The 21,992-nt window shown below is 43.3% G+C and overlaps 1 protein-coding gene across 1 annotated transcript in view; it reads right to left on the reverse strand.

Moving 5' to 3' along the window:
- The window catches only part of LOC125443873 (potassium voltage-gated channel subfamily KQT member 1-like), a 309,945-nt gene that overhangs the window by 261,650 nt on the left and 26,303 nt on the right, over window positions 1-21,992 (reverse strand). Inside the window, exons 3-10 of the mRNA XM_048516257.1 lie at window positions 19,109-19,235; window positions 14,039-14,117; window positions 12,677-12,773; window positions 10,210-10,350; window positions 8,718-8,828; window positions 8,457-8,552; window positions 5,515-5,640; window positions 4,219-4,381 (exon numbers count right to left, since the gene is read on the reverse strand). Coding sequence (XP_048372214.1) covers window positions 4,219-4,381; window positions 5,515-5,640; window positions 8,457-8,552; window positions 8,718-8,828; window positions 10,210-10,350; window positions 12,677-12,773; window positions 14,039-14,117; window positions 19,109-19,235 — 940 coding nt within the window. The remainder of the gene's footprint in view (window positions 1-4,218; window positions 4,382-5,514; window positions 5,641-8,456; window positions 8,553-8,717; window positions 8,829-10,209; window positions 10,351-12,676; window positions 12,774-14,038; window positions 14,118-19,108; window positions 19,236-21,992) is intronic.

Here is a 21,992-nt window from a genome sequence, read left to right on the forward strand (position 1 = left end):
ATAATTGGGCAAACCTGATGGTCTGAGTCAAAAATGCCTTCTCAAGGCAATAGAGCACCCCATGTTCTTGGTGCATGTATCTGCTACATGCTTAGCGGCAGATAGTTCTTGCCTACCCAGTCTGTAACCCTCAGTTTGTATGTTCTTGGTTCTTGTATGTTCAGTTTTTTCTGGTCCTCTGGCATGGAATCAATATGCTGGGACATGAGATCCAATAGGAAAGCCTGGTAACAGCTCATAATAATTAACTATCTGGAACCCTAGGGCAGGCAGAGAATATTGTTTCCTGCTGATGTTTCCAATTATCTGCCCTCTTGGTCCACTGGACAGGAATGGCTCCCAGGTCTATATTTACAGAGCAAAGAGTCAGTAATGATAGACAGCGCATGAGGGCGATGGGACAAGAATGGACAACCATCCAGTTCAATCCTGAAAGTATACTCCAGCTTTTTCTTTGCCAAAGGAACTGTACAGGGCCTGGTTTAATTAACATGAGCTGACTTCAGAAAACTCTTAACAGCCAGACATATAGATGACATGTTCCTGGTATGCAATATGTCCAGTACAGTCTCATCATCAGAGCATACCACAGTGCCAAAGTCAAGAGTGAGAGCACTGGCCATTCTGACCAACAGCTCAGCAAACCACTGACTGTTCTCTGGAGGGGAGACAGATTGTGAGTCTCCTACAACCTCCTCCAGAGAAACATGGATGGATCATCAGAGTCACCATCCAAAATGCCACTCATCCTCAGTCAATGAGGGTTCGTCATTACAGTCTTGGCTGTGAATAGTGGTTACCCACAGTGGCTGATGCAGGGGATACCTTGACTTGGATGACATGGGGAAGTGTGGTCAGTCCTACCCTGATGATAATGATCTGCAGAGTAAGAGTAGGAACAACATCCACATTCTGATTACATTGGTAACTATCTAGTATGCTGGTGGCCCAGCAAGAAGCCACTGAGCCAACCTCAACAACCGCCTCACTGATCAAAAGGGTGGGCATGCATGGGCGTTCCTCACAAACATTCTCTTGGTGTTGAACTGCTGGCAATTGACAATGGGAGGTGGTCAAAGATTGTGAGCACCTCTTCAGGAATCTTGATCTGCATCATTATGAAAGAGCCCTCAATGGCGATGCTCAACGTCAAAAAACAGTCATCTCCAATGAAACAGAATGCCTCTCTGCTGAGACTTGAGGGGGTAACTGATGTCAGTCCAGAAAACTATGTAAATTCTGACACTGATCATCTGCAGGAGATCTGCTTTGCCCTAAAATTTGAGCAAGACACCATCAAAGCGAGCATCTAAGCACAGCTGGAGGCATCAATTCTGGTAGACCATCATTCATTTATTACATCAAGGCACAGAAGTCAGCAGTGAGTGGCGATCTGTTTCACCTCTGATATCTGATGGCAATTTTTCCAACTGACGAATAGGTGAACGGGATCTTGAATGGATTTGACTTTGTGGGGACCCTGAGAATGGTCTCTCAGGAGGTGAAGAGTGCTTCACCTCTCTGCCTGGCACAGCTTTAGAATTAGATGCTTCAGGCAAATCTTTGGATTTGGTTTCCTTTCGATTTTTCTTTGCAGGTGGCTTGAACCTCATGGCTTGAACCTCAGCCAACAAAGAAGGGGCTGCCGTAGTAGGGGTAAGGACCAAAACCACCAAAGGCATACGGGAGCCTTTACTCTGTTCGTCTGCCTGTGGAGCTTCCATGGTTTTCTTCCACAGTGAGGCCCTCAAGTTGGACAACTGCTCATGCTTCACTTTTGGTGTTAGAAGGGGGCAGGCGTGTAGATGGGATGTGTGCCTCCCCTAAACAAAATAAGCACTTCTGGTGCTCATCATTCTTAGCCATCTTCATACCACACTTTACACATTTTTTAAAAAAGTATGGTACCCTTTTCCACATTGTTAATTAAAAAAACAGACCTCTCTGAATATTCCCAAATAAAGGGAATTCCTCTGAGGAAAAAAATTACCTCAGAAAAATAACTCAGATAAAAACAGAATGAGCTTACAAGAGCACATCCTCTTAGTGCGGCAGCAGAAAGAGAACTGAGAACAGAGTGCTCCTCACCCTCAATCACAAGACCTTTTGGGCAGGAAGATGCTGAGACTCCATTCATGAGGGGAGGAGGAGCACTCCGAAGTTGATTCTTTCAGAAGCTTGCAAGAATACTATCCTGCGGCCAGCCTGCACAGTCCCCAATGTGGAGCTGCACATAGACCACATTGATGAACATCTTGTAAAATGTGTCAGTCCTTTTCATGACAGCAATAGATTCTTTTGGACAGAAAAGTTAAGCCTTGTATCGACCATTTTAGCAATAAACACATAGAATTTATAACAAGTTCAACATGTGGTACCCAAAGTAAGAACATATAAGATTGGCCATAATTTCTTCATAAATCATTTCAGACATTCATGAATTTGGGAAAAGATTGATGATAGCCATTAGCCCATAGAGGACCACATGTTCTGCCCCAACAAAGCCATTTGCACCTTTACTGGTGCAGCAATTCAAAGTGGGAAAACAGCACAAAAGGAACACAGGAAGCTTTCTTACGCTGAGCCAGACCTTTAGTCTAGGACAGGGGTCTGCAACCTGTGGCTCTCCAGTTGGTCAAGCTGGCAGGGGCTGATGGGAATTGTAGCCTATGAACATCTGGAGAGCCTAGTCTAGGGAGTTTACTACTGTCTTCTCTGACTGGCAGCATTTCTTCAGGCTGCCAAGTGGAAGTCTTTCATATCACCTTCAATCTGATTTTTTTAAAAACTGGAGAGGCTGGAGATTGAACTTTCAACCTTCAGAATACAAAGCAGATGCTTTATCGCTGAGGACCAATGATAGTGAGTGAAAAGTGCCATCAAATCACACCCAAATTATGTTAACCCAGTAGTGTTTTCAAGGCAAGAGACTAACAAAGCTGGTTTGGCATTGACTTCCTCTGCATAGCAACCCTGCTATTCCTTGGAGGTCTCCCATCTAAATTCTAAGCAGGGTCAACCCTGCTTAGCCTCTGAGATCTGAGGAGATCAGGCCAGCCTGGGCCATCCAGATCAGGGTGATGTTAGTGAGTACTGAAGGTAAATTATTTCAAGAATTCTTTTCCTTTTATGCCATATTTTCTGATTCATTTAGGATTGATATAATGACAGGGAATACTGTAGAGGGACTGGACTTTGTTGCAGGCCTGCAGAAAACAATAGTTGGTTAACAAATCCAGCCATATTTTGTGGACCTTGGGGTCCCCTCAGGATGCTAAGCTGACACTGAGGTTTCTGCCCCTCCCTTCATGGGGGAGGAATCATTGGAAACTTCATGGTGAGAGGTGTGATGTTTCATCCATCACCAATAATAGCATATGGTTTCATAAATCATGGGAAATGATTTTCTGTCATTTCTGAAAGATCATAAATCTATCATAGTATGTTTACGATTTACGCTGTAGGTATTGGCTTGTATTACGTGTTACATAGTGATCTGATTAACTTTACAACAGGTAGATAATAACCCTTTATTATACCTGTGATGCATTTATAGCCCTTTGACTAGAATTTTGACGGATTTTCCATATAAAAAGGTCTAGTAAACTGGGAAATTTTTGCGAAGAGTCTTTGTGAAGCTACTACTTTTGCTGTGGTATAAATTCTTGCTTGTTTCTTTGTCCTTAGACAATATATTTGTTTAAAAGTGCCAAGTTTATCTTAACTGCATGTATAATGTCAGTATATGAACACTTGCCAATCTCCTTTATAGAAAAGGGATATCAGTATCAAGTGTCACTTACACTGAAGTTATTTCAATATCTCAGTTCTCTGAGCTCTTCCAAATGCCTTACCTATTGCTCTACTGAAGAGAGGGCAGCAGGAAAACCACCATGCACAGAAATCTAATTTGATCCAGGAAGCTAACTTTCCCTTATACCATCCCTCCCATGTTCTCCATTTGTGAGATTTTAGACTTATAGACCTGCACAGACTCCTTAGCATATCAAGACAAATGCTTGCACCTCCTTGATGTCTAGTTCTATGGATAGAGTGGGAATGTTAGTATGGAGGTGCACTTAATCTTGTCAAACGCATCCCCGACCCAAAATAACCTGAAGTACTCAGATGCAGGCTCACTACTTCCCAGTGACAGACACAGCCTCAGGCAAATAGGGTGATGTGTACTTAAAGAGCCTCTGCTGAGTAGCAGATTACCTCCAGGTTCATCAAAGCGGAAACTCATCTCTTTCTTCTCTTCCCTCTCACCAATATGGTCATAAGTAATTTGTGGAATGGATGAGCCGGTCTCTCCTGGGTTTATTATTGGTGCAGAACTGCCATCACGACCAGGTTTTCCTTTCCTCTTGTATCTTCTACTCTGTAATAAACATTAGAAGGCCATTTTTCCATACTGAAGTTTAACAACAATCGCTGTCAAGAAATTAGATTTGCTCATTCCAGTGGATATCATTAAGAATGGCTGGCACACTTTTTTTCAGTTGACACAGATCAGGAAGTGGGTAACTACCACAGACTGTAGAAAACATATAGCCCAGGGTCTGCAACCTGCAGCTCTCCAGATGTTCATGAACTACAATTCCCATCAGCCCCTGTCAGCATGGCCAAAGAAGCATGGAGCACCCAAAGCACACCTGATCTAAAGCCTGCATGTTGAGCAATTAGTTTCTTATCCTGGAGATGTTTTTCCTGTGGTGTTTTTTTTTACCGTAATTTACTATTCACAAGTACTCAAACTAGGGAGTTCCTTGATTGTTTACAAGTTCTTAAGCTCTGAACTTCACTGACGAATGAGCATCATTAAATCCACAATCCAAACTTCCCATAAACTGCCAGAGTGTGAATGGTCAGTCAAAATAACCCACTGCCATTATACCAGCCACGAGTTAAGGAACACTTCATGGAATCTGCATGTCATTCTTGTCTTCTGTGCATCATTCCAATTTTAATATTTGTGTTGCCAAAGCATAAACTGAATTTCCCAAAATGACCTCTTAGGATTAAAGTCAGGATTATGCATAACAGCTTCAATGGGTCATTTAGATGGATTTAAGCTGTTTCCATATTTATTCCAGGCACTTAGTAAATCATTCATAATTAAATAATTCTGGTTCTAGTTACTTCTGAAATTCCATCTTATCCATAAAAATATTGTAGCTTATCCATGCAGAAGGTCTGTTCATCTTTAATACATCATTAATACTTCTGGAAACCAATGTAAAATATTTGCAGGGTAATAAAGTTTGATATTTGTCATATTCAAACTTTCTGGCTCATCTTATCACATAATGACTCTTATCCTTGATTTCTGTGCGCCAGATAAATTGGTTCCAAAATCTTTCCAAAAATCTTGCTTTCACAATATATTTTCATATTCAGTGATGCTTTAGATTCCTGGCAACAGCTGTCTAAAGCTATAAATATTCTGTTAGGTGACCCAAAGGCAAACAAAATCAAGTCATCTTTGCTCGAGGACCATGCATGCTTTCTGACCTGTTTTCTAAGAAGCGGGCTAGGTGGCGCAGGTGGCCTCTTTGAGTTTTGAGGTGATGTAATATAGATCTTCCAAGTTGCGGTGGAACTGCATGATTTTTCTGCAGCGTAACACCTCCACAGGGTCTGTAGGACATAAAAAGCCAGTTCTTGCTAAAACTATACCGCATCATGGGGAAGGAAACTTTCAAAGGTATCCAGTATAAGCAAACCATGTTTTTTGCTCTACATGAGAGGTGCAAAAGGTTTTTCTGCATGCATGGTAAAAAATGAAGAAACCAAATGCAGTTCTCCCATTCACACACTTTTATAACAGGTATATTTCAGAAATGGAACACAACATCTATTCAGTAATGAGGAAGACATCCTAACCAAATAGGTCTGCTGAGTCTGTACGGTGCCATGGATTTTTCTGTGGCACCTAACCTTTTTTCACAGATGGTCCAAAACATGAAATGGTGCCACACTCGTATGCATTGTGTTCTAAATGACGGCACTTGAATCAACAGGGTCCGTAATTGCAACAGGGGGCACAGCACGCGGTGAACTCCATATGGGAGACAGTGTGTCTCTGGGGCAGCTGCACAGCAGAGCCTTACCACCCGGCAATGACGTGCGTGACGGGGCGAAGGGTGGAGCACGCTCCTTATATAATAGGCAGCCCTTGGTGGCCTCAGCCTCTTTTGGTGCCTTTGGCAAACTGGCCCACCCAGCCTCTCTTTATGGGACGGGGTTGTATGATGTGTGGCTACTCTTGTCACAGCCTTGGCGGCTTGGCAGGGGAGTGCATCCTTGTGGGGAGGCTGAACTCGCACGACAAACCTCCCTACGGTGCAAGGCCCTGGATTGGGGCTTGGGATGGGTCAGGCTCAGGGGCATGCCGGGAAGGCCTCTGCAGTGGAGCCCAATAATCCACCTGTTGGGGGCCACATCGGGTGAGCACCTGGCGGCCCAAGATGTGTTGGACCCCAATAAAAGATTGGGATCAGGGCGGGGTCAGCTGTCCGGCTGTTAAGATGTGCTCCTCCTGTTTTGCTCAGCTTCAGCATTCAATATATAAGGGCTGTGGCCCATTTCAATCCAGAGCGTGTCCTGTGTTTGTTCATTAGGGTAGTGTCTGCACATCTGGCCGCAAAGCACATAACCTTCCATGAATGGGCATGTGGTGGCTTTGACTATGCCCTACAGAGCCAGGGCACAGAGCAACAACAGTATGGTTCAGGCAGGGCCAGAGTGAGGGGGAACTGAGTCTGAGGCATTCATGTGCCTTGTGTCCTGCCACACCCCACCCACCCCGGAATGCCCCCTCCATGCCCCCGCATCAGCACATGCCCAGTGTGTTGCGCGCCCCTGCCGCGCCCCCTTTGCACTACGCCACTGGGTTCAGGAGGCACAGAGCAAACCTGGTTAGGTTTGCCCAATCTCTTGCTCTAGCCCAGGTCTGCCACAAAGCACTGTTTTAAGTGCCACCAGTGTTACAGACAGGGTCTCCAAGTTAGTTTCTGAGGCCAAGCATCATTTACCTGAGTCCAGTACAAATACATGCACACAGTCTCATGAAAGGAACTATCTCATTTCTGAAATGCCACAAACAGGCTTAATCATGGCAAAAGGCTTGCAGCCTGGCCTGGGTCTCTCCCAGACCTCAATAAAGTACACCTATTTCCAGTGGTGGGATCCAAAGATTTTAATAACAGGTTCCGATGGGGGTGGGATTCAAACAGTGGTGGCGGTGCACACACGCACCTCCAGTCCCTATTGGGCAGGGAGGTTGCTTTAGTAACCCCTTCTCGGCAATCAGAAAAAATTAGTAACCACTTCTAGAGAAGTGGTGCGAACTGGTTGGATCCCACCTCTGCCTATTTCCGTTCCTTCAGTGAAGACCAGGCTAGCTTGTACCATGCTCTTAGCTTGTACATAGTGCTGTGAACACTGTAGCTTGCATGGTTATCTCTTAGATAAAAAAAATAAAAAGTGAAGCTTAAAATGTTAGCTGTATAGGTCCATTCAATGTGCATAATGTAGAATCATACATACAGTTTAAAGAGCTTCAATACTCACTTGAAAATTCCCCCCCCCCACTGTGATTTAGTGCACATTACCTCTGTTCACAAAATAGGCTTTTCCTGATTTAAAGGACCACACTTCAGTTGATGTAGTACTAAAACTGTTCTTTTGACAAGCACAATAATTGTACATCTGTCTTTCTGTATGGTCATCAATCAGCTGAAAAGCTTGATGTCCAGAAGTACGTTGTTGTCCTTTACACATGCACTCTGACAGAAGGAGAGAGACTGAGTACTTTAAGCGGTGTATACACAGCTGTTCATGCTATTCCTGCTCATTGTGGCAATTGGGTGTTTTAAATAGAAAAACAAGCCCCTTGCCTGTACATTTGAATTTTCTTTCCTCACATTCATAAAGCTGCTCCACTAAAAGAGCTGGAGGGAGTGAGAATATCTTTTCTTTTAGTCTGGCCTCTTTCTACTTTTGTTTCTGTTGGGCAGATGACTGCAAAGTGGGTTTGACCTTGTGACGTCCCTGGAGGATGGTTTTGATGAGTGACTCTGCTGCGTAGAGTCCCTGGCATGCCAGTGATTCTTACCCTATTTTCATGTGGCCACCAATCAGTGTCATTCTGTTACCTCTAGTTTGCTGCTGAGTTTTCTGCTGGGGATACAGAAAGTCCCACTGTGATACACTGGCACAATCAGCAGGGAAGCAGGACCTGAGGACTGCCCCAGTAAAGAGCGGCAGCTATTTGATAACATAATGATGACAAGCATTGATCCTGCACAAGCAACTCTAAGCCGCTTGGCCGTTTGCTATTAGATGAGACTCCAACGTGGCTTTTGTCTGATAGCAAAACATTACTAAAGGTGGGAGGTGTTAACAGTCATCCGTTTACTTCACCAAGTTTCACGATTAAGTATTTACGCTACCTGAATTAGAGATGCTGCAGCAGGTATTTGCCTGTTGAAATGCTTTTGGCGTTGTTTCTGTTGTACCTTCAGTGCAAAACCAGAACCCAGGATCCCCTGAAACCCAACAAACAGCCATTTGTTAAAAGAAAACCTCCTTTAATGCTTATCATAACAAACAGTCTAAGGCATAGAATTCACAACAAGCTAAACTGTGCACGCTGTGTTGTTCCTTCAGACTGTTATGTGACATTTCAGAAGGTGCTTTAGATTTCCACTCACCGCTGGAAGTGCAAAAAAGGAGATGGCAAAGACAGAGAAACAGGATGCTATTGTTTTGCCAATCCATGTCTGGGGCACCTTATCACCATAGCCAATAGTTGTGACCGTTACCTAGGAAACACAGAAAAAAAATTAAGAGATAAGAATAAAACAACTGCACCAAAGGTTGACTCACATGCCCTTTCACTATCTCTGCCTATCCACCCCATCTTTCCTGTGAAGCAGAGGAAAAGATCCCTCTTTACCCACTCTCACAAACAGCGGAGATTATGGGATCTGCCATGCAGTTAGTGTGAGAAGGAAAGAAAGGTGTCCATAACAGAAGCTCTACCCCAAAGAGAGTCTCCCTTCAGTGTGGGGCAAAGCACTAGTGTGTAATCAGCCTGAGTGTTCAGTTCACTGGCTAACACATCCACTAGAGGTATTGTGAAAGCAGAGGAAAGCTGGATGTGAGTTATAGTAGCAAAGCGTGGAGAACTGCCCCTTGCACTTCTGCCAGTACAGTGACAAGGAATTCAAAACAACAAATTGTTGCTGTGCAAATGCTGCCTTATTTCCAGTACAATTTCTTCTTGCTATAAACCATAGCTAAAAGTTAACACAGAAATAATGTAAGCAACATGGAGGCAATTTGAAAAGCAACTCCATTGCCAACATACATTTTTTCCTCTTTCCTGGAGTAAGCTCGGGGGGGGGGGGGGGGGCTTTTTTGTAGGTTTTTGACAGGGCAGCTTCCAAGAAGGACAAACCAACTGTGCTGGGGAAATGACCACCAAGTGCCTATAGAGGCTACAAAACACACACATACCCTCCCTTCAGCCATTCTGCAACCAATGTTGAAATGTTTGAATTATTCTAAAGTGGAAGAATGAATTGCTTGTTCAGCAGATATACAATACGAATAAGAGGTGCCCTTTTTGTTTTTTAAGTCACAGCTTCAAACATGAGGCAGGGGGATGAGGGAGAGCAAGACCCTGCTGATTAAACATTTCAATTGTATGTGTGTACATCAACTTGCGAAACCAGCTTCCTACCATAGAGAAATGTTAAGCAGGACCTGCCAAATATACCTGAAAAAAAATCCAAGGAGCAGCAACTGCTAAATGTTCTTGCTACATGATGCAGCTTTTCTAGAGATTTTTTACTGGGTATCAAAACTTCCATACAAAATGACCACTAAAATCATTTTTTGCTTGCCAGAATGCACTTGCCAGAAGGCATTACAGTATGACAGAAACAACGGCTCAAGCAGTGATAGATAAACCAACAATAAAAACAAATAAAACGGTGAGCGATGTTAAAATCTCAGGGGCCAAAATATGACACAAATGGCAGATTACCCCATTATGAAGAGTATTAAATCCAGGCATGTAAAGTTGAGGTTATACACATGTGGCTAATTTCTCAAAAGCATGTGGAAAACAGTTAAATTCCTGATTCTGAATTCTGAGAAATTGCACAAGACTGGCTATATGGCAAGCGCTGCACTTACCACACCCCACCACAAGGCGTCAGCGTAGCTGGAGAACCCTGTCTGTCCCTCTTCATCCACTGCATCTTTCTCAGCAAGGTAGACAAAATACGATGAGAAGATCAGCCCCAGGAATCCAATATACAGTGTGGTTATTAGTTCCTGATGGGGAAAAAAAGACTGAATTATTGATTGGAAGCTAATACAAAAGCATGTAGTTCATTATTTATTTTTTAACACAAACTGATTTTTGTAAAAGTTATGGTTTTCTTAATAAACATGGACAGTGAGTGATAAGAGGAAGAGTTTGGATTTATATCCCCCCTTTCTCTCCTGTAGGAGACTCAAAGGGGCTTACAATCTCCTTGCCCTTCCCCCCTCACAACAAACACCCTGTCAGGTGGGTGGGGCTGAGAGAGCTCCGAAGAGCTGTGACTAGCCCAAGGTCACCTAGCTGGCATGTGTTGGAATGCACAAGCGAATCTGATTTACCGGATAAGCCTCCACAGCTCATATGGTAGGGAATCAAACCCAGATCTCCAGATTAGAGTGCACCTGCTCTTAACCACTACACCACGATGACCATTTTTGTCATTTTGTTGGTTTATCACCACTGGTAGTGATTCATTTTATAGTAGTTGTATACTCATGCCTTGATGGCCAAGTGTATATGAGAAGCATGGCAGAGAGAAAAGTAGAAGGGCAACTTTGTCTCTGGCCTTACTTCCAGGTGTATCCCCATCTCTATAAACTGAAGTGTAGAATAAATTAAATGTACACACATTCATTCCAATGCATATGAGCAAGATGAGCAAGACTGCATATGAGCAAAAATTATGTCATCTTTACTACATCCACTTTTGGGAAAAATTAATTTATTTCCTCAATGCATTTTTGTTTTACTCCCCTCCCCTCTTCCACCTAACACAAGAAACTTATACAGTTCTTCTCTCCTCCATTTCATCCTCACAACAATCCTTTGAGGTAGGCTAGGGGAGTATGCTGTTCCTGGAGCACCCAGCAAGCTTCCATGGAAGCAAGGCTCATTTGCTTCAAGAACGCATGACATGGAAGAAATATGCATGCAATTAAGTGTGATGTATAAAATACCTAAACCCTTGGTTTAGGATTCACCATTAACCCGAGCATGAAACACTGTGTTATTCTAAGTAGACAGTCTCCACATTAGTTGGGGGAAGTAGCTGGAGAGAGAGAGAGAGAGCACGAAGGGGGTAACTAAGATTGATAACCTATGTATGCCAGGATAGTCTTTGGTGCAAATTCTCAACTGGGCAGGCAATTACAATACGTTTTTATTAAAGAATAAAAACAGTAAAACAAGAAATATGTATTTAAGCAATGAATGTATGCACACACAACATGCAAAGCATGCAACAGCTGATTAAGAGAAAAGGTAGGAACTTGGATAGGGTTTCAGGGATGGGTGACAGTTACCAGTCTTGAAGGGACATCCAGGGGAAGCTGTGTAGAAGAGGGAAATGACCAGCATTCCCAGGAGCAAAAGAATTAGCCTACATGCAAGAGGGGAAGCATGAATGGATCCAAGACAAACACACCATGAATGGCCCAGAATGGTGTGAGGCAAGGCAAGTGGGAAGAAATTCAGGAACAAAGAATTGATTGGTCTGTCAAGGTCAGTACTGGCTCATTCCGCACATGCAGAATAATGCACTTTCAAACTGCTTTCAATGCCCTTTGAAGCTGTGCGGAATAGCAAAATCCACTTGCAAACAGTTGTGAAAGTGGTTTGAAAACGCATTATTTTGCGTGTGCGGAAGGGGCCACTGTCTACTCTGACTTGCAGTGGCTCTCCAAAATCCCTCGGCTATGAACTCTTTGCAGGAGGAGAATCCCTGTGCAAACAAAATGCCATGGAAAAACCCCACTGTGAATCAAACAGCTGTGGGGTAAGTAGTGCATGCATAAATGGCCTCAGCTACCCATCTGCTATAAGGTAACATTAATACTGACCTACCTTACAGGATTATTGTAAGGATTACAAAATGTGTTTTGAGATTAGGGTTGTTGGAGGGGTTTTTTCTTCCACCAATAGATTCAGAAATCAATAGAATTCATTCTCAAAATACACCCTTCCCTTTTGACATATTTTGGCTGGTAGCCTGATAGTCAGCCTTTTCCTCACAGTCTGCCTTTCCCTGGAGTCAGTACAAGAGGTTTACAAATACTAAAAAAGGCTTTCAAATAAATTGAAAAATTTGGGTGCTGTGTGGTTTCCGGGCTGTATGGCCGTGTTCTAGCAGCATTCTCTCCTGACGTTTCGCCTGCATCTGTGGCTGGCATCTTCAGAGGATCCTCTGAAGATGCCAGCCACAGATGCAGGCGAAACGTCAGGAGAGAATGCTGCTAGAACACGGCCATACAGCCCGGAAACCACACAGCACCCAAGTGATTCCGGCCGTGAAAGCCTTCGACAATACAAATTGAAAAATCTTTCAACATACAGTACCTGGCGATGTATAAACACAACAGATCCCAAAAGCCTCCAGGTGCCACCTTGTCGGTCTACATGGAGCATGCGAAGTATCTGCAGAAACCGGATTCCCCTTGAAACAAGAGTTGTGGGAAATTGTAGAACAGTGTAAAGCCATTCAACATAAAAGCCCTGCTCCTTGCAAGCCTGGACACATTTTATTCTAAATGCAGGTATGGAATTCAAGAGCTGTTTTGCACTATCAGTTCTTCACCAGTTTTATTCCCATAAATCAAATGTTATAGGGCAGTGGGTGTGGTCAAATGGCAGCCTACAGAACATATCCAGTCCTGATATAATTTGCTTTGCCAATTACATTTCCCTACACTTCCACAAAGGAGTGCAGCATTTATTTATTGGGCGGGGGGGGGGGGGACTATGCCACCTTTTCATGTACCTGCTCTAAGTAGCTAACCATTTAGACTAGTGATGGCGAACTTTTTCAAGACCGAGTGCCCAAATTGCAACCCAAAACCCACTAATTTATTGCAAAGTGCCAACATGGCAATTTAACCTGAATACTGAGGTTTTAGTTTAGAAAAAACGGTTGGCTCCGAGGCACGTGTTATTCAGGAATAAGCTTGGTGAAGCAACTGTGCAACGCTTCAAATGGGTGAATCACAATCCTAGGAGGGTTTACTCAGAAGCAAGCCCCATTGCTAGCAACTGAGCTTACTCCCAGGTAAAGGATCATGCCCAGGCCAGCCTAGATGTGTGTGTGTGTGTGTGTGGGGGGTGATTTTCCACCCCCTCCCACATGATGAACTCTGTATGCGAGTGCCCACAGAGAGGGCTCTGAGGGCCACCTCTGGCACCCGTGTCATAGGTTCGCCACCACTGATTTAGACTGTAAAACAAAGCCATTTAAAACAAGGCTTTCTCCACTTCATTCTCACAACAACCCTCTGGAGTAGAGTGAGATTGAGAGAAAGTATAAGGCATATGGTCAACTCTCAGTAGTCCTTTCAGGGCAAAGCTTATCACTCTATAGTCCCATAAGTATGATACTTCAGGATACTTATTATTGTATGCAGCGCTGTGCTGCATGACTGGGAAACTGATGAATCATAATGACATGATTATAAAGCCATGACCTCCTGAGGGGGTCAACTTGAGGCAGCAGAATAACGTTTAGTTACCAAAACACCATACTAAGAATAGAGGGATTCTGAAGAATTCCTAAGAGATAATGTAATAAAATGCCGTGGCCAATTTCTTTTGCGTGTAAAGGTGAAGAGATAACAAGCATCCGCAGATGTTATTCCATACAATTTACCAGCAACTGGTTCTGTAATTTTTACCACAATGGTAGTAAACAGAGAACTCTTTGCTACCTACCTTATTGCAGATGTGGCAAACACCTGTCCATTTGATCCTACACTCAGGACTATAATTGAAGCTATCACAACAATGAGATCTGTAGACAAATGGATATTGAAATGGTTAGCTCACCCGTAAATCAAAAAAGGGGAAGGGAAAACTTGTACAAAATTTGGTGTTTTCAGGGAGTTTGTTGTTTTGGTTCAGTAATGTTTAGCCCAATTATAAGAGAAGACATTGATGAGGCCCCTGTAGAAATCTACAAGCTCCAACCATTGATTCTGTTCCATTTAGCCCATCTCACTGATTCACATCAGGTTTGTTCCTACCTCATAATTTACACATTATACACCACAACTGGGGTCATGAGTCCTGCCACCAAATGTACCTGATTTGGTGGAAGTTCCTGAACCCTGGCTCTGCCAGTGGCCACAGCATCATCAGTGAGCCCCCAGTGGAGGCCCTCCCTAGAGCAGTTAGAAAAGGGCTGGATGGATGCAACACAAAAAGGAGGCGGGGCTCTGCCTCTGAGCTGTTCCCACAGGTTGTCTCACAGATGAGGCCAGCAGCATTCCTCACCTCTCTCATGCTGGCACAGACCAGAAAAGAGACTTACTAAAGTATCCAAGGAGAAGGAAGTGCAGGGAAGGAAGGACTGGGCCAGGAACCCAGCCAATATGAGTGTAGGCTGATTTGGCCATGTCTCTTTTTGAAGAAACAAGGTACACATGGGAAATAGTTGGCCACTGGGAACCACATTTATCTGGGCTAAATGATAAGCATTTAATAAGGCTCTGCCTCTCGCTTCCACGCCCTTTCAACTGACATTCTACACCTTTCCACCCTACAAATGGGGTGTGTGGGATCAGCTGATCGTTTAAGGTTCAAGCTGTTGCATGGTTTGTGGGAACAATGTAGGTTGCTGTAATACAGAGAGGGAAATTTGGCAAGTATTCTGAGATATATAATAATGAAGGCTTTCCCCAGCCAGCTGCTTACTGGCTGTTACAGCTAGAAGGTTTTAAAGAAGAGGTTTGCTTGGCACCAGGCAACACCAGATGAATCTTAGCTGTTGTATGGCATGGGAGGAAGGAGGTGGAAATTGGAGCATCTTCACACAAAACTGTGTGCAGGCAATGAAAGGTAAAGTATGGCAGCATTAGGTGTGCCATGTTTGGAGCTAGAGTGGAGTTGCTCATGTGCATTCAGACTTAATAGGGTACCCATTAAAAATAACCCAACTGGATGGGATGGGGTTAATAAGTTTCTGTAGACCAGACTTTGGTTTATTTATTTATTTGATTTGTATTTTTCCCTGATTTGATTATTTAATTTCTATCCCACGTTTTCCTGATAAGATCAGTCTCGGGGCAGCTAATAACAGTGCTGTTATATACAATTGTAGTGAACATGACCATAAAACATATACATATATTAGCATTAAGCACTTTACAGTGCAACCCAGATGTCCTGCGGCGGCCGGAGGTGATGCAGTGAAGCTGTGCCACTTCCAACAGGCTTTTCAGAGGCCTGGGGAGGAAGAAAAAAGGAAAAACCCTCCCTGCCACCAGAAAGCCCTCCATGGGGCCCAGTGGGCTTACATCAGGCCAAAGGGCTGGGGCTGTGGGGCAATTGGCTGCAAACTTGGGGTGGAAACCGATGTTAGGCCCTTTCCCCACTTACCCTTGTCACAGCGCGCGCAATTCCTGGTGTGCACCCCGGCTTCCCCAGGACCCCACGCTCTGTGAGGGGTCATCAAAAGGCACCATCTGAAAAGGCACCAGGAATTACGCGCGCTGAGGGGGCGCGAGAGAGGCAGCGTTGGGGCGGCTGCGTTCTCGCCGCCCCTGAAGTGAGGAGTGCAGCTGGACCCTGCGCTACTTTAGGAGAGTAGCGCGGGGCTTAAGGTAAGTGGGGAAAGGGCCTTAGTCAGTTCTACTCCCAGGAATACTCCAGTCCACCTCCCCCATGCCAGCATCTGTTCCAGATGCCAGTATACCTCCAAAACAACAGGGACTTCCAGGTCTGCAGAATTTAGGGGTAGCCAGCCACCTGCTCATTCACTTCGTACACCGGCAGAGATGCCCCTTATGTGGTGTTCCCTGTGGGCATTTGCCCCTCACCAACTGGATTGGGCTGCCCAAAACCCTGGGTTAAACCACACCTTGAATATCATTTTCTTTCTTGGATGTGTGGACAAGAATCAATAGCACAGGGTGGTAGTGTACACAATGGACTGTTCCGTTCATTTATCAAACTCTCCTTGGCCTTCTCTCCTTCACACTTTGACATAACTTTCAAGGGGGATTCAGCTCACTCTATGCTGGCCTGAAAGTTCTCCTTCTACCATCCCCTTTGGTCCAGAAGGAAATATCAGAAATCTGTTCACTGTTTTCCTTCTCCACTTTCGAATTCTTCACAAAACTCAGCAACCAGCGAATATTTTATCCTGCAGAGTCAAGGGAACCTGGCAAAGAGGCAGGCGTGTATTTTCAGAGATTCAGAAATAACTTGTGTAACTGGAGAAGTGGTATTGTATAGCAACTAAGAGACTGAGGTATGAAACTGCAAGTCCTCAGCTCAAATTTCATCTTTGCCATGAAAGGAAAAGTATGACCTGCCTTAGGATTATACAGAACTGTGTGTGTGTGACTTTTTCTCCCTCTCTGCCAACAACTGCCCTAAAAAAAACTTTCCCTCCAAAATTCTACTGGTCACTTTCAGGGCTTATTGAACATTCCATGATCTGTAATACTGTGGTAGAGTAAATATGTTTTTCCTTCCTTTATAATACACACTCAGGAACAGGGATAAATTTCTACTCAGTGTGAACAGAGGGCGATGATATGTGCAGAAAACAAAATGATAAAACCCTTTTTCCTTTGCTGTCAGCAACTCAAAAATTAAGGCTTAAGAGACTTTTGGTACTTTAAAAGATAAACAGACAAAAATATTTTCAGGAACAATAAAGATTTGGCAAGGTAAAATTACACACAAGATAACTGAAGCAGGGAAGTTATGAAGATATTTTAAGTTCAGTTCAGGGTGCAGCTCACTGCTGTGTTTGTTGTAATATAGTCCGTTCACTTTTGTTCATCTCCCCTCAATGGTTACCAATTACAGGCTTCCAAATATTGGTTAAATATATAAATAAAGATGTTTTCCATACAAATAAACAGTTTTGCTTCTTTGAAGAAGACTTCCTGTTAACGTTCGATCAGGTTTGACTTTACACACACTCAAAGACACACCTGTCCTTCCCACAGGTAGATTTGCAGAGGATTTTCCTTCAATTTCTGACTCCTTTTCAGAAAAACAAAAACTCTCTCTTGTTCTCTACAGCTAGATCACCATTCTAATAAGTAACTTCATTTTTTCTCCAGGGTGGATATTTCCCTGAGAGAACATCACTTATCCAATCCCTACGTCAGCTTTTGTGAGTGTTTGTATCAGGGACTTAACAGATTTTCTTTATTTGATCCTCCAGTCACTCTTCCACAGAGCTTTCTGGTCATTAACCAACCATGTTCACCTTGCTCTTGTAACCTCAGCTTGTGGGTTCTGTGGGGCAGTACTTGGAATGAGTTGCAACAACAATTTTTAAACAACAAAATGGTTTACTTTTCTTTACAATTAACACTTTTAAAACATCAACATTTAACGTTACAATTCAAGGTCCTGTTCAGGTTGCATTTCAAGTCCTTCTATTTACAGTCTACTGATATTACCAAGTCCAAATTCTTCTTTGCAAGTTGGCTGGCTCCTGAAGACTCCAAGGGCTTGATGAACAGGTTGCAACATGATGAAGGTCTCCAGGAGAACTCTCACCCATTACAACCACAAAAGAAACCCTTAACAAGGTGTTAAGGGCTTATAGAAATCAAGGTCCGAGTCTGGTAGCCTTGTTCTTCTGCAAAAGAGCTCTTTCAGCCTCTCTGCTGCTCCGAGTCTCCACCCCCTTACTGGGTCAACCCATTCTGGGCCAATCCATTCAGGGCATGGGGGTTACACTCTGACTAGACAGAACTTATTTAACGGAGCTCTCACTTCATGGACTACTCAGAACGCTAAGCAAAAACTCCCCTCAAAATTCCCATGTGGTAGCTGAAGAACTCTCCACAGTACCACAGGGAGTTCTATTTTAACCCCTCAGCTCTGCATTCCAACTGCCTGAAAGCATCTAAGTGTTGGAATTTGTCACATAACGAATGTGAATCATTTTGAAAACTCAAAACACTATATCCGTGCTTAAGTTTAAAACAAGCCAATGCTATCCACGAAGTTATCAGTGTGTACTATACAGTGTACGCTAGAGGAAGCATTTCTTTAAGGTTGTGGTATAGTGTTACACATGGAAAACCTGATTGTATCCGACTACCTATTTCTGCTTTATTTATTTATGAAATCTATTTCCTGCCTCACATGGGCGACCGAGGCAGCTAACGATTTCAAGTGTACATGATAAAATCATAGTTTAAATCCATTAAAGTCACCCTCAAAAGTCACCATACACACATCATTAAAACAATTACAAACAGAGTTAAAATTCATTCAAGACATTTAAAAACAGTAATTATAACACTGGTTAGGAAGGAGAGATCACTGAGGGAATGCCAAACAAAACAAAAAAAATGTCTTCACAAGCTAGCAAATCTCCCATAGGAAACAATTCCAGAATTTTGGTGTCATGACCAAGGAGGCTCTCCCCCAAATTGACACCCGCCTAATCTCAGGACTGCTATCGTATTTTAATATTTAGCATTTATACAGCATCTGTGTGTACAATGTTGCTTGCATCTCAGAGCAAATTACAACATCCTTGAAGGCAGGTTAGTAAGATTATTCCTATAATATAGGGGGTTGGGGGATATATAACAGAGAGAATCAAGGCCTGCTTAGAGTTCATGAAAGTTCATGACCAAAGGAAGATGTGAACCAGAAATAAACTACAAAACAGTTCCCAAGAAGTCTAATTAACACAGCTTTCATAAAACTCAAGTGATATCAGAACAGCAGTTTCCTCCTGTGATCAATGAAAAGACCAAACATTCAATGTCAAGACAGAAGAAGCCTTTAAAAAAATCTTACCTATTATTGATATAGGCTTTCTAGCAAAACGTACTCTTCCCTTAATACCCACGTATTTGCTTCTGCAACCAGCTGACCAGAGCCTCACCACATATTCAGCACCAAAGAATACCACCAAGACAATTTCCTGAAATTTAAAAAGAAGACTTGAGGTGTGTGTATGTGTGCGTTTAGCACATTCCGAAGACCTTGTCAATCTATGTACTTTTGCCTTCAAGTTACAAGAGCAAGAGACCACAATGTCAATTTCTGGAATTAATACTTTCCCACCATCATTATAAGAGAGTAGGATCCATTTATTACAAGCACATACCACCCAATTCAAAATATTTGGAATATTTCAATTCAAAATATTTGGAAAAATGCCCCTCTGCCCTCAAAGGGTCATTAGCGGAGAGTGCTGCAGGTGAGCAAATCAAGGATTTCACATATCTCATTCTAGCAGGAAGCTGGACCAGGCAAATGGGCAAGTCCCTTCTCAGCACCTGAACCCAGCATCATTAAACACTAAATATGACCAACAGAAACTGAGTCAGCACAGGAACTGAACCCCCTCATAGAGATTCCAGACCAGTGTTTCCCAACCTTTTCGATGTCGCGGTACCCTTGACCTCGCCCTTCATATCTCAGGGTACCCTTGAGGTTCATTTGATTTTTTTTTTGTTTTGCATTTTTAGGGTTTTCCCCCCATTTTTTGCCTGTAGGTGGGGGGAGTGGCAAGCAGGGGGAGGGGAGGGGAGGGAAAGCAGCGTTGACAGCCACTTTGTTTGTTTGCCTAAATTCGGCATGGATTGGGGGAATTTAAAGGGAGAGTTCCCTTTAAATCTACCCCCCCTCCACACCGAATTTAGGCAAATAAAACAATGCTGTTTTTCAATGTTGTTTAAAGGGAGCCCATGAGGCTTCCAACCCCCCCCCCCTTTCAAAATCCATTTGATTAGGGGGGGAGGCGGTAGCATTGTCATGGTACCCCTGGGACGTGCTCATGGTACCTCAGGGTACCCCGGAACGCTAGTTGGGAATCACTGTTCCAGACCCTTTTCCTGAATGTTCAGGTTTCATTTATTTTATTTTTAAAAGGTCGCTGGCCCTTTCAGTTGTGCTAGAACAAGAAAAAATTGCAGACAGGATTCTGTTCAATTGCTCAGTAAAAGGTAACCTTGACGTCCCCTTCCAGTCCAGCCAATCAGTGCAAAGCTTTGGAATGACTGACAAGCACCGGGCATTTTATTTTCTGAATATTTAATTTTTAAAAGATAACTATTTAAGTTCTGACTCTCCAGCAAAAACATTCCCCCCCCCCCCCTTGGCCCTGCCGTTCCATGTCACTACACAGTTGCATCAATAGCTAATCAAATGTGAACAGCAAATATCAAACAACAAATATCAAATCAACAAATATCCAAGCAGCAAACGACAGCATCAATAAACATAAATGTCAAACATCAAATATCAAAAATAACACATCAGAACATCTTAAACATAATAACACAACAATATAACATTCTAAACAACCACCCTGCACACCTATCCCCACTATCCCCACTACTCGCTCAAGCAAAAAACAACATTATGCTCTACGGGATCCACAATAGATCATCTAAAGGGGCAGCTAACTACTAAAGGTGACAAAAATCAAAACACCTGCTCTAAACCTACGAAGTAACTACTACCTAAGCTAGAAGAAAAACTACAAAATTTTCAAAAGGGATAGATTACAGAATTCAACTACAAAAGCTACAAACCACAACTACAAAGGAGAAGGAGAAGGAGAAGGAGAAGGAGAAGGAGAAGGAGAAGGAGAAGGAGAAGAAGAAGAAGAAGAAGAAGAAGAAGAAGAAGAAGAAGAAGAAGAAGAAGAAGAAGAAGAAGAAGAAGAAGAAGAAGAAGAAGAAGAAGAAGAATTTGTACTCCCCTTTCTCTCCTGTAAGGAGATTCAAAAGGGCTTACAAAGGGGCTTCCCCCCTCACAACAAACACCATGTGAGGCAGGTGGGGCTGAGAGAGCTCTGAAGAGCTGTGACTAGCCCAAGGTCACCCAGCTGGTGTGTATTGGAGTATACAATAGAATAAGGAAAATAAACGACAAAACTACAAAAGGGAATTAATTACAGGAACTACAAAACTACAGGCCACTATCCCCAACCTTTTGATGGCAGAGAATCCCTTCCCTATGAATGAATTCATCAATGAACTGTGTCAAGCTATTCCCTGTTCATCTCACTAAAAATGCACATACCCCCCAAAAGGAAACATGCACTTTCTTCCAAATCCTCTGGTTTCCAATTTTCTGTTTACCTCACTGAATGTTTGCCATTTTCTCTAGTGCTGCTTCAAAAATGCTGCTTCTTCCAGCAGAAGTCAAATAACGAGCCCAATTAGAACAACAAAAACTCTCAAAATGAACAGAATAGAAATGACCATAGCCATTGGGAATATAAACCTAATGCTCAGGAGAATAAGTGTTATAGGCTAGCATCTAAAGATCAACAGACCACCTTGGGAGGAGGAAGTTCTGAAATTCTGGCTCCATAACCCAAAAGGCCTTATCTCCGGTGATCACCTATCTTACTCTAAATGTTGGGACCACCTACAACAGAATATAAATTATTTTAACTAGAAGGCAACAACCAGCCAGAGAAGGTGATCCTTTTGCCATTTCGGTCCCAAACCATAAAGGGTTTTACATTCAACCATCAGCTTGTTTGCTGTCAACTTGCTTCCTCCAAGCACAACTCTGTGAAGGGCAATTAAAACTGGGGACATACTGGGCCTTTCCCCACTTTCGTCCTTCCCCTCTATGCTGCGTGCTGCTCTCAGCGCGCAGCATCCCAGGCGCGCGCCCGGTCGTCCCCACGACCCCGCGCTCTGCGCTGGGCCATCAA

Source organism: Sphaerodactylus townsendi, linkage group LG14 (assembly GCF_021028975.2).
Source record: "Sphaerodactylus townsendi isolate TG3544 linkage group LG14, MPM_Stown_v2.3, whole genome shotgun sequence".
In the NCBI taxonomy this organism is placed as follows: domain Eukaryota; kingdom Metazoa; phylum Chordata; class Lepidosauria; order Squamata; family Sphaerodactylidae; genus Sphaerodactylus; species Sphaerodactylus townsendi.